A 13,355-nucleotide genomic window follows, 5' to 3' on the forward strand; every position below is an offset into this window, starting at 1 on the left:
CTCCTATTTTTGACATCAAATTAAAGATGTCAAACATAACATTCCAGCCTTTCTAAAGGTTTTTTCTCTGTTTTCTCTTATTCTGATCACAGTTAAGATTAAAATCAGAATAAACGAGCATATAAAAGCTTTAACACACATGAAGAGGATTTACATTGGAAAATTATTTTGATTTTGTCATCTTATTCCCCACCAATGAAAAATACATCTGGCAGTCATCCTCTTTTTGGCCATCCAGGAATTACAAATAAACACCATATCCTGAGTATAGATGATTGAGTAAATGCTTAGTTTTGTTTCTGTATATGTTTGTGTGTTGCCATACAATTTATCCCAGTGTCAATGGATAATGCATACATCAGAATCCAGATGAAACTTTATATTCATGAACTAAAGAAGATTCAGGAAATTAACAGATACTCTCTGAATTGTCTCAGCACACCTTACTAAGAGGAAGCTAAGTTAAATGTGTGCTGTAAAATATTAAATACTACATTTAGAGCACTGCATTTCAGAAAACTGTTCATTGACTCAAGTAAATTTTTCTTTGACTTTTTTTTAAAGCCTATTCTGTAAGCACCAGGTTTATCTTAAAAACAAAACCACAATATCAAACACAACGTAACAAATATTGTATCTCTTTCTGATGTTCTTTAAAGGAAGTATGACAGAGTATATCTGTTTCTAAAAACTGGATTTTGTGTTATTACCACCTGTTGGTCCAAAGTTAAAACTATCAATGGTTTAAACACTCACAGATTAGGGTTGTAGTTTGTGCTGCCACTATTTCTTATTTCTGAGTAACTTTATAAGTTTAATGGGTTTCTGCGTTAAAGTTAACTTTTCATTAAGCAATGTTCAACACAAACTTGATCAAAATTCTTTCAGAAGAATGCACTGTTTATAGCTGTAAAAGCTATATGTATTCTGTTGTGACTACAAAGCTCAGAGAAATTTATTAAAAAAATCAATCAAGGAAGCAATGGATGGACTGCGTTAAATAAAATAAAAATAAATAAAGGTAAATAAAAACCTATGTAAAGTAAAACACACAGAAAATTAGTATAGTATAACTGGATACAAATATTTCTTTATAAAAAAATCTAAGCTGACCATAAAAATATAAAAGTTCCTATAAGAATTATTAATAATTACATAATATAAAACCTCATATAAAAATTATTCTAAGCTGTTCATAAAACTCAAATGTATTTTCTTGCAGTTGATACATCTGTAAAGTCTGAGAGAAGTTTCTGAAAACAGGCATTCAATGGCAGCTAATTCTGATTTACTGTTTAAGGAATAGTTATATCATAGCTGAATATTATTTTTATTTTTTTTAGTATATTATAAACAATGAAACATCAGAACTGTTGACATGTTAAAGGTTATAAAATCTCCAGTTCACATCAACTATGAATGACCCAAAAAAATTAACACAAAACTGTGAGGGAATTTTTACATCTTATTTTCTGATGGAACAGTAAAACAGTCTCTCATGCTCTTTATTCTTTGCCTTTGAGGACATCAGTGTTTCAACCCTTCCAAAATTTCAGGCAGTGACAGTTACTGATTTATGATAAATGTATGTAGTAGAAGAAACACTGACTTACTTTCTCCAGTCTTTCCTTTAACTTCAGAAGAACCTTAGCTGCATTACTGATCTACTACTTCATGAACGACATAGATTAGTTATATGTTGCAATACTAATGACTAACCTCCCAGCATACATTATGCTGTGAATCACAGTTTTAAACAGGAAAGCAAGACTAATTGCTCTCCTTTCTTTGGCAAGCACTGTGAAAACGAAACTACTTTCTTCAAAGTAAAGCCAGGTTAGTTGTAATTGATAAGTACCTCTGCTTTCCCCGCATCACCTATTTGAAAACTTCTAATCAAGATGTCTACTTGGCAATCCATGAGTAAAAAAGCAATATATTCTGTTAAAAATTAAAACTACATTACACCGACATAAGGGTCAGAGCTTGACCAGCAAATTCATGGAGAATTTAAACAGTCATATTTTAACAAAGAGCCATGAGAATTGCATTGTATTAGTTACTTTCTAGAATTACCTACATATTCAATAGATTATTTCTTTTTTTTAAGGTTTCCCATAACAATGTCACCCTATGGCCTCTATGAAAGCTTCCAAAATTGGGTCAAGTAAGTCGAAGCCCAATCCATATCTCAAAACAATCAGAAAAATTAACTAACAAAACACCCCACCTGCAGACCACTAATCCACTGGATACAGCTCTAGCAGTCCATAAGTATTTTACTAGACCAGTACTTACAAGTGTTTTTTCCCCTCATTGTTAGAGCATCAAATCCTTAAGTAATCCCTTGAAACCCAAGCATATTACTTTTCGCTCATGTGAAGAAATCTCAAGTATAACTGAAGTGCTGTTCAATCAGAAAAGGGATAACTGCCCAACCACCATAGGACACAGAGTCCATCATCATAGATGGGCACGCTGGGCAGCTGCTAAGGGAAGAGGCGAGAAGTGCCTTTAGCCCCTTTCATAAATCTTTGCCTGAACAGCATGATGTAGCTGACTGCTTCCAGTGAGTCCCAAATAGTTATTTCAGTGACTCAAATTTCTTACAGTATAAGATATAGTACATCTCAGAACTCGTATGCAGTTTTCATATACTGCAATATACACTATGTATCATATATGAGTAAAAAATGCAATACTTTGTGCCAGCAACAGAACTTATTAATTCAAACTGATACTTACTTTGATATTCAAGACCCTGCTCTTCTTCCTTGTGCAATAAAATGCATTATGGGGGCATATTCAACTACCTACTCAACAATTATGAGGGACAAAAAACATGGAATGCAAAATCACCACCCTAATATCTGCAGCTGAAATTTGCTTCTGTAATTCCTTTTCCTACCACAGCTGCTTCCTACCAGAGATGGGCAAGTCCCTTACAATCCCTCCTTTTCTAACAGCCCTTCTGTTGCCAGCTTTAGTTCTCTACTGGGGTTTCATTTGATACATAAATCATGGATTCTCTTACACTGAATGATAATCCCAAACAGTGCTTGACCAAACAACAGATGAGAAATATGATAAGAAAAAGAAGGTAGAAAAGAGAAGGAATGTACAGGCCTACCAGAAAGCTGCAGAAAATAGGAGGAAGAAATCAGGTAGGTAGTAAAAGGGAAAAAAGGGGAGGCTTTCAACAGAAGCAGTGGAAAATAGAAATTATTAGATACTTGAAAACAAATAAAAATGACAATAGATAACATACTAAAGGGAGATAAAGTGTTGCATGAATTTAAGGGAAGAAAAGCCACATATCTCCATAAAAGGGAACACAATTATGTAGACATATGAGAAGCATGCACAGACTTAAAATGTACATCTCTCTCTCTACTGCATTTTGCATTAATTTTGATTCAAGAATATAAATTCATAAGCTATGAGTCATATCTGTGACAAAAATGTCTACTTTTCTCTTGTGTGAACTCTGTTTCCCTTATATTTTCTGAGTACCTCTACTTAAGCATAAAAAATGTTCATTTGATTTCAGGGGTGAAAATCATGCCATCTATGATTTCTTAACTATAAATATGCTTACCGAAGAAGCCATACAGAAGTGAAGTCCAGCCTCACTCAGCTTAAATTGAAACACAAATATTTCCAAAAGTAAAAGCAAATACTCTAACTAAAATGGACAACAACAAAAGGTCTCATTGTCAGCTGATAAAATCCATGTGCCAAGAAAAAGTGTCCTTAAAAACAATGGATGCTTACTTCTTCTAACCAACAAACACTACAAAAATATCTGTGCTCTGTCATGTGCACCAAGGTTAGATTTTCTTTACTGTTTGGCTCCTGTTCAAGATGAAACTGGCTGATCACTTCACTTCTGTCCCTTCCCTTTCAAAAAAAAAAGGGACTGCAACCTTGCCATGCCCTTGTACAAAGTCTACAAAAAGAGAAGGGGTGAAAGATTCCTGTCATGCTCCTCCCAAAAATGCATTCACCCAGCTAGAGTTCCAGTGCTGGTAAGTAACTGCTAAAGATAATTAATTGTTGTTAAGCAACATTTTAAACTACCTTCTTCCCCACAGTGGCATTAGAGCAGTTTCTGTTTAAGAATTTGGCACCCAAAGACATAAAATTTACATTGGTGATCAAACCTTAAAAAACAGACCACCTTATTTTGCATTCCACTCTTTAAAACTCGATTTTCTGAACTGCAATAAAATAAAACTAAAAAGGCTACTGACATCTTAACCCAAATGGAACCAGTGATAAATTCTTAGGAAGAATTAAGAATCCGCCAAAGACAAAGTGCATCATGGAAGAACAGCACTTAATAAGAAAATAGCCATTATACCTAGAAAAACAAATAAACTTGGAAATTGATGATCTTCTCTTGAGCTGCAATTACTGGCCCATACTGTCTTCTTTCCATTTGAACTCCCTTGGAACCATTTTTGTCTCATTTTACATTCAACTTGTAACCTCTTAGAGACACAGTCAATACTTCTTTTATCTCTGTATAGTACTTACTCCTGGTACTTGCTCCTTTTGATAAAGAATTCAAAGTGCTTAGACAATTAAATTAATAATGAATAATGACAATAAGATTATGTCTATTAAGCTTGTGAAAAAGTATGTAATTTTGACAGATGTAATTAAATTTAAGTATGTTACATTAAAACACTAATTTTTTTAAAAGATGAGACATTCTATAATCACTGTTACTTTTATTAAATTGACACTTTGTTTAAAAAACCAAATCTGTCAAACTCAATGAACAGAAAAAAACATCATTCATAGAATACATACATTAATTCCAGTAATTGAAGCCATGTGTCACAGAAAAAAATATACATGAATACACTTTTAGGATGATATTACTGATATTTTTAATAACAACATGTGCATGCATACATATTTCTTTCTGCAAATATAGTATATCACACATCCGTACTGGGTAAGTATGGAAGATATAAGTCCTAGCATTAAGTGGTAGGATATTTTGCCAGTCAAAAAATGTAATTGCAGTAGTGAAAACTCAGAATATTTCAGTATAATAAACTCACACGAAATTATACATCCCAAAACTAGTATCACAAAAGAAGCAGGAAATTTAGACTTAAATCTAAACATCTTAAGGCACAAATATATATGTGGTATTAAAGCTGACTTTTACATGTGACTTATAATGGTACCATGAGAAGAGATTAATACATTTTCAAAAATCAGTTGATCAAATCTAGGACTGAAATATTTTATTGTCCCACTTTAAAATGTTTTATTGTCTTTTTTATATGCCAGTTACCCCGTGGCAGTACAGAGTACCGTGCTGTCACAGCAGTGATTAAATGATTCTCAAATATACACAAGTCACTAGTCAAGTAGAACAACTCATAGTGTGCTAATGAGTTTCAAAGATTCTTTAATTATTTTTCAGATTTACAGAGACCATTTATGTGCCTACCAGCCCCTACACCTTAGACTCATGACTTGCTGCTGGTTTCACTATTCATCCCCACTCTGCCCCCTGAGCTATTCCTTCTTTCATCTTTGCCTCTCCATGCTCCTGCCCAGATTATCTCCTGCCATCATCTAACTATGAGTAAACGAACTGCTAATCCCCTTTGGTTTATCTCACTTATCTTCTGCCACAACTACGGGAGACTTTCAACACTGCAGCTTTCTTCATCAAAAAACTCCTGGTTTTGATTGCGTTGATATGAACTGGGCGAGATCTTGTGGCACAAGAAAAGCTGTATTTTATGTTCTCTGTTCTGGTTGCTTTCTGACAGAAACAACTGCATGGAAAGTAATGCCCATTCTTTAAAATTTGTGATGGCACATGTCCAGCTCATACAGAAATATACACTGAATGTCTGCTAAGCTTTTAATGAGTATGTAGAAAAATTACTTTCAGAAGTTTATAATCCAATCAAGTTTGGGCATATTATCACCAGGACAGTGGAAGATACAGAAACCAACCTCTTGGCAATTTTCATAAACTGGGCTCCATAAACTGTAGAGTGTAAAACCTTAATGTAACTGTGTGAATTGACATTAATATAGTGAATCTGTGTATTTTTCCTGGATGTTATCTTTTAAAAGAGATAGAATACAATAAAATAAAATAATTAGATTTAGGATGACATATGAACTGAAGAATCTTATCTGAACAATTATGAAAACAATCTAGAATGCAACAGTGGTGGTGAAGCAGTTATCAGTTTGTGACATCAGATGTGGCGATAATGAGTAATTCTATAGACTCCTCAAAAGTTGGGAAAAATTGTTGCAATATCAGAACTACTGTTTATTTCTCATCTGCTGTGAGAAACCCTCTTTTCAGACTTCTCTAAATTTTGTGCCATGAAAACTGCAGTATAAATGTGGAAGGAATTGTTTTCTGTAATCTCTTAGATTATTTTTACATTAGGATAATTTAATAAATAACTGGTTTTACTCTTTTATAAAACTGGTGGAAGAGTTCAGAATTAGACACAAATACTCACTTTCTACCTACAAAGCCCTTACAATTAGCAATTTTTTTAATTACCGGTGCTAATAATGAAAAAAGGTTGCAATCTCTAAAAAACTTTAAAACTTGCATATATGTACACAAATTCTGAGGTTTGTAACCACTTGGGCAGAAGCCAATTCTGAATAAAATTTTTTTTTCAAATCGAGATACCATAGGAAAGTTTCTCTCTGTTAACTATTTTACAGCTGAAGACGACATTTACAAATACTTAATTCATTTAAGGTTCAAGAATTTTTCATTGCTTAATTTTCATGTCTCTGCAAGACGAAGCAATGAAGTGCTCAACTTTTGTTTTTACAGTATAAAACATCGAAGAACTTGACACAGTTAAGGACTGATGTCAGCTCAGAGAAGCTTCTGTACTTCCTAAAATGGACTATCAGATTCCACTTTTACAGTTTCATTATACTGAAATTCTCATCTTCAAAGAGTGAAATGGGAAAATGGTAGGCACCTCTGGGTTTTAAGAGCTCTGAAGGACAGGAAAACCTGCATGAGGCAATCAGATACCTAGGGAACTGCAAAGCTTGCACCTCCTCTGGGCAGTGGGAACCAAAAGCAGCTGTTAAGTCTGACAAATTCTCAATTTTTTTTTTTTTTTTTTTAAAGCTCACAGAAGTAAACCAGTTTAGTGCTTAGCCAGATTAGTGCTTCAATGCTTGTTTAATCATTTACTGTGCATAACATTTGTGAATGCTGCAGTGCTAAATTGGCTAAGCTCTAAAGACAGTTTACATAATCAAGCATTAAACTTCAAACAGATAAGCAAGGTCATTGCTGCCTCTAGCGCCAAGAAGAGCTCCCAAGTACTGTAAGATTTCTCGCCTAGTTAGCATGTTTTCAAAGTTCTTACTAGGACTCTCTTGATAATTATAAAAGCCCATTTCTCTATTGAAATGCAGAGGAACTTTACAAGAGAAAAGCAGCAGATGTTCTCTTTTCCTGAAAAATCTTTAAGAGTTGTAAAAAAGGAAAAAAAAATACTTGTTGCAAAAAGTGTTAACACCAAGATCTAAATACATGTAAATTTCCATTGCATGGAATAAACACTCCTTCAACATACAGCATGCCAATAATTAGCCTCAGATTGTCCTCAAGAAGCATATAGTGCAGAGCACAGAACACTGCAGTTTCTCATACAATAATATATCTTTATGATATAAGATCCACCCATTCTGATATTATTGGCTGGGTCTTGTGATATTTCTGTGGCATTTCCTGATACATTTTGTAACAGGCAATTTAAGATCCAAAAACATATTCTCAGAAAAAAAACTCACAGCAAGCTAGCCTTATCCTCAAAGGTCAAAGTAACAGGTGAAAAAATACTTAGTTTACAATATACTAGCACTTCAGATTGCATCACTCACATGATTCCCATTTAGACTTTTTTCTCTGCTCCGCAAGTAAGTATTTTATGGTCATAATATCTGTGCCTTTATCCTTCTCCATTTGAAAACACAAAGGATAGAATAAACTCAGCCATCCCTTAAGTTAACTTTGATAATACAAAGTGTCTCAAAATAACAAAGGAAAATGAACCATGAAATCCATGTGAACAATACGTCTTCAAGAAACACAGTTATCGCAAGATATAAAACTGATCTTTCTCATTTAAGTGCTTATCAACATGGATTACAGTTTATCATATCAGAAAGCTAGAAGGGATCATAGTTTCACCTCCTCTAAACCTCAACCACTGAACCTCCCCAAGTTTTCCCTCTTAAGACAATTAATTTGCAATGGTTAAACTTTATCTTCCAGACATTTTTCTAGTCTTGTGCTGAAACATGAAGACATTGAAAACTTATTTGGCAGTTTGTTCCAGGAGAAAGGGAGAGGCAGGGAAAAGATTCTGATTAAAGACAAATTGATCATTATGCAGGAGCTTTGCAAAGTCCTCAAAGTACCCTTCGGAGCACCTACAGGCATGTTTCATCTGTTTCAGACATCAAGAATTCTCAATTCTTTGTTAAATCCACAGAAGCTTTTCTACAACTTGATTTTGGTTGATAATCACATGTTGAGCAAAGCTCCTGACAGTAGAAAGTGACAAAGAGCACTGGCTAAGGAGAAAAACCTTCCTCCCACATAATTTAAATACCTCAGTATCTTTGTCCCAAAGCAGGTTTCTTATTGCTTGAATATTTATATACCATCTGTACTTAAACCAGATCTGTCCTCAAAAGCAGTATGATACCAGGTTTACACAAAGTCACTGTCACTTTTGGAGCTTACCTCAGATATTTAACTGGTACCAAATTTTTATACATTTTCATTCACAAATGGTAAAATTATCAGGCATGAAAACCTACAGAATGTCCAGTAATACTTGACTTCTAACACTTTCAAAGTAGTACTTAAAAGAGTCAGAAATGCTTCTTAAACAGTCATGAACGCATTCAGCTCTCTAAAACTAGCAGTGGTGGTGCTCTGTTGAATGAGAAAGAAAATTTCTGTGAAACACTGCTCTTCAATGGTACAAGCTGTAGCTTTGTGAGAAATTTCCTTCTTCTCCAGGGTCACATATCCTCAGGGGAAGACATTAACTCTGGGAATATAAAAGCGTTTGAAGCTGATTTTACCCACTTGGGCAAGAGACATCCACTGGCTGGAGACTGAGGCAATGGACACCAAAGGCAGCATGACTGGACTTTTGCAGATATCTTCTGAAATTTAGTGATAGGAGGACATTTTCTGAGAAAGAAAAGTTTTGCCACTTTCATGTTGAAAGAGAAAATTAAGAAAGGTTTGACCACTGCAGTCAGGTTAGGGATAAGAGACACACACTGGCTATTATTTACTTGTTTCATTTGAAAGATCCGGAAAGAAGAGTGAGAAGATAATTGTATGAGAACAAAATGGCAGGATGGCAGCACAGGGAATAACATCAAGAGGAGTATGGAACTTTGCTTCATCTGCCAGAAAAACAGACTGTCAGCAGAAATCCAGTGGTCACTCAGGGGTATGTCTGGGCAGGTTACAACTGTCCTGTGTTCATTATAAAAACCATGGAAGTTAATGCTGAGGTTAATGGGAATATTTACAGCTCTCATAGCCCTTGCTGTAGTCTCTCCAATCTAACATTTCAAATAACTGTCATTGAATTGTTCATTATCTATTTATAACTTACTATTCACAAATTCAAGGGCTAGAAAACTTGTTTTGTTTTGTTTGTTTTATTTCACAGCAAAGCTTCAATCTGAAAATAAAGTAGTTATTTCATGAACTCTGGTTTGGGGAAAACCTGGAGGCACACAGTATGAGATAAAAGCCGAAAATAGCTCAAATTCATAAAGTTTTACCAGGATAGCAGCAGTCCTGAGGTTTGGGTAAAGCTTGTGGAAGCAAGCTCAAGTAACAGTTTCATTTCAAAGGAAAAAAAACCCAGCACACCAATACTGAGTATTTCATACATTTGAATTAAAGTGAAAGATCTTTATTTATACCATTTGGCATATGAGAACTATTCATCATAGTGCAAAACTTTTTTTAAAAAACAATTTATTAAGATACTAGTTTTTTAATTATCTGTCAGGTGAGAAGTAGAATACAGGGATAAAGATTACTTCATTACATAAGTATTTCAAAAGTTATTATTTTACTCATCTACCAGGAAAGCCCCAAATTACATTTGCAAGACTGGTCTCCTTATTGACTCATGCTGAGCAGACTAATAGGCGTTTCCAGGCTTTCTCAGGTTAGAGAGAAGACTGCTTCTAGCCACATTCTGACACATGTCACACAGGACATATCCCTTCCATTTTCAACAGCCAAGTTTCACTGGCTTTGTAACTTGGACCAGAACATGTTTTGCAAATCTACAGTAGAGTACACAACTGACATGGCAGCCTCTGACTGCTGAGTCTGTTCCTAGAGTTTCTGTTTTCATTTGCCATTTTTTCCATGGACATTTATTACTGCATGTTTAAAAATTATTCATATTCATAACAGAGAAGGAATATGAAAAGCAACTTTTAAAATATTGATAAAAAGGAAACAAAGTATCAATAAAAACTGCAAAATGTTTTAAAGTACAGTTTTTAAGTAATTACACATAGCATGCAAAGCACCTTCAATTTAAAAATTATGAAAAATTAAAAAAAAAAAAAAAGCTGTTGACTAACCTTTATGTCTATGAGATCCATCCATGTCAGAAAACTCAATATGATTTTCATCAGCCCAATAGAGTCTGTGGTTGACATAATCTATTGTAAGAGCCATAGGTCTAGATATCTGTGTTTCTATGACAACTGTTTGACTGGAGCCATCCATACCAACGCGGCCAATGTGAGGATACTCACAGCAATCAATCCAGTATAAGTATCTATAAAACAAAATAAACCAGCCGCTTTGTTTAGAGATGCAAAAATAATAACAATAAATAACTAATTTTAGTTGATCTCAGGAATAAATCAGTAATTGTTCTATAATGTTTCCATTTTCCAGATAGTTTTTTTGATTTTTCTAGACCTGTCCATAAATTAGTGTGCTAAATGTAAAGGGTTTGAATAGCAGTGTCCTCATGTTAGATGTGATATCATAAAATTTATTATGGACTAGTAAAAAGTGCATTTAAATTGTTTAGTTTTGATACCTTAGAATTTGAAGTACTGCCCAGACTGGACTTCACGAATCTCATATCCTGCAAAAATTGCATCACTACTACACTTATGACAAATATTGTATTACTTTTTTTTTTTTTACACATATTACAAAACCTTGTGTTGTTAATAGTAATATGATGCAAATTATATTGTACTTCAAGAAGTACTAGTTCCAAAACACTAGAACAGTTTCTCACATAAAGGGCTTAAAAATGGGTAAAGCACTGAGAAAGACTGTTGGAAAGCCGAGTAGCAATTTTCTCTTCAATATGTTATTTAGCCACAATAGAGAGCGTGAGGGGTTTTTTTTAAAAAGAAAAAGTCCTATTATTTGGTACATGGATGCATGTTGCTACTGTTGCATGTCACTAACTTAGAACCTCAGGACAGATCTTTCCAGCTGGGAAGCTGATATGCTTCTACTCTAAAGGTTTTGGACAGACTCTCAAAACCCCAGATGCAGCTCATATTCTCAATAGCCACCTGGAATACTATTTGTGTGGAGAAGAAAATGGTAGCCCTAAGAACAACTACAGGTATCCTACAAAACACAGGTGCAATATGTTGGCACTGAGCCTGCTCCACATAAACAGTAGAGAGAGAAAACTTTCTCCACTGACTCCAACAGAAAACTTTTTCTTTGGAAACATATCATTACTATGGTATGGCATCAGTAATCTAGTTGAGTTAGCATTTCTCATTTGTGAGAACAAACCTTAGATACAATTAATACTATTTCAAACAATAACTCTGAATTTGAAATGCAAACACAGTTTTTATTTCCAGCAGCTTTCCATATTAAAATAAACACACAAACAAATAAATAAAGCCCTGGCAGAATTAAATCTGGCCAGGGAAGTCAAGGGCAACAAGAAAAGCTTCTATAAGGATGCCAGTGATAAAAGGAAGACTAGGGAAAATGTGAGCCCTCTCCAGAAGGAAACAGGAGACCTGGTTACCCAGGATATGGAGAAGGCTGAGATTCTTAACAACATCTTTGCCTCAGTCTTCACCAACAAGTGCTCCAGCCACACCACCCAAGTCACAGAAGGCAAAGGCAGGGACTGGGAGAATGAAGAACCACCCACTGTAGGAGAAGATCAGGTTCAAGACCATCTAAGGAACCTGAAGGTGCACAAGTCCATGGGACATGATGAGATGCATCTGCGGGTCCTGAGGGAACTGGCAGATGAAGTGGCTCAGCCACTGTCCATCATATTTGAGAAGACTTGGCAGTCAGGTGAAGTTCCTGCTGACAGGAAAAGGGGAAACATAATCCCCATTTTTAAAAAGTGAAAAAAGAAAAACCCAGGGAACTACAAGCCAGTCTCACCTCTGTGCCTGGCAACATCATGGAGCACATCATCCCGAAAATATGCTAGGGCACATGGAAAATAAGGAGGTGATTTGCGACAGCCAACATGGCTTCACTGAGGGCAAATCATGCCTGACAAATTTGGTGGCCTTTTACAACAGGGTTACAGCATTGGTGGAGAAGGGAAGAGCACCTGGACTTGTGCAAAGCATGTGACACTGTCCCGCACGATATCCTTGTCTCTAAATTGAAGAGACATGGATTTGACAGATGGACCACTCAGTGGATAAGGAATTGGCTGGATGGTCACATTCAAAGGGTTGCGGTCAACAACTCAATGTCCAAGTGGAGAGCAGTGACGAGTGACATTCCTCAGGGGTCAGTGTTGGGACCAGCGCTGTTTAAGATCTTTGTTGGTGACATGGACAATGGAATCGAGGCACCCTCAGCAAGTTTGCTGATGACACCGAGCTGTGCGGTGCAGTCGACATGCTGGAGGGAAGGGATGTGCCATCCAGAGGGACGTGGACAGGCTGGAGAGGTGGGACCATGCAAACCTCATGGAGTTCAACAAAGCCAAGTGCAAAAGTCCTGCCCATGGGTCAGGGCAATCCCAAGCACAAATGCAGGCTGTGCGAGGAGTGGATGAGAGCAGCCCCAAGGAGAAGGACGTGGGGGTGTCGGTGGATGGAAAACTGACTGTGAGACACCAATGTACGTTTGTAGCCCTGAAAGCCAACCATGTCCTGGGCTGCATCAAGAGAAGTGTGACCAGCAGGTCGAGGGAGGGGATTCTCCGCTCTCGTGAGACCTCACCTTCAACGCTGTGTCCAGCTCTGGAGGCACCAACAGAAGAAGGACATGGACTTGATTGAGCGGGTCCAGA

General features: G+C 36.0%; 1 protein-coding gene across 1 annotated transcript in view; it reads right to left on the reverse strand.

The window, feature by feature from the left end:
• LRP1B (LDL receptor related protein 1B) overlaps positions 1-13,355 on the reverse strand; it is a 751,404-nt gene that overhangs the window by 97,172 nt on the left and 640,877 nt on the right. The window contains exon 59 of the mRNA XM_074873779.1: positions 10,675-10,874. Within this exon, the coding sequence (XP_074729880.1) occupies positions 10,675-10,874 (200 nt within the window). The remainder of the gene's footprint in view (positions 1-10,674; positions 10,875-13,355) is intronic.

Source organism: Strix uralensis, chromosome 6 (genome assembly GCF_047716275.1).
Source record: "Strix uralensis isolate ZFMK-TIS-50842 chromosome 6, bStrUra1, whole genome shotgun sequence".
NCBI lineage: Eukaryota > Metazoa > Chordata > Aves > Strigiformes > Strigidae > Strix > Strix uralensis.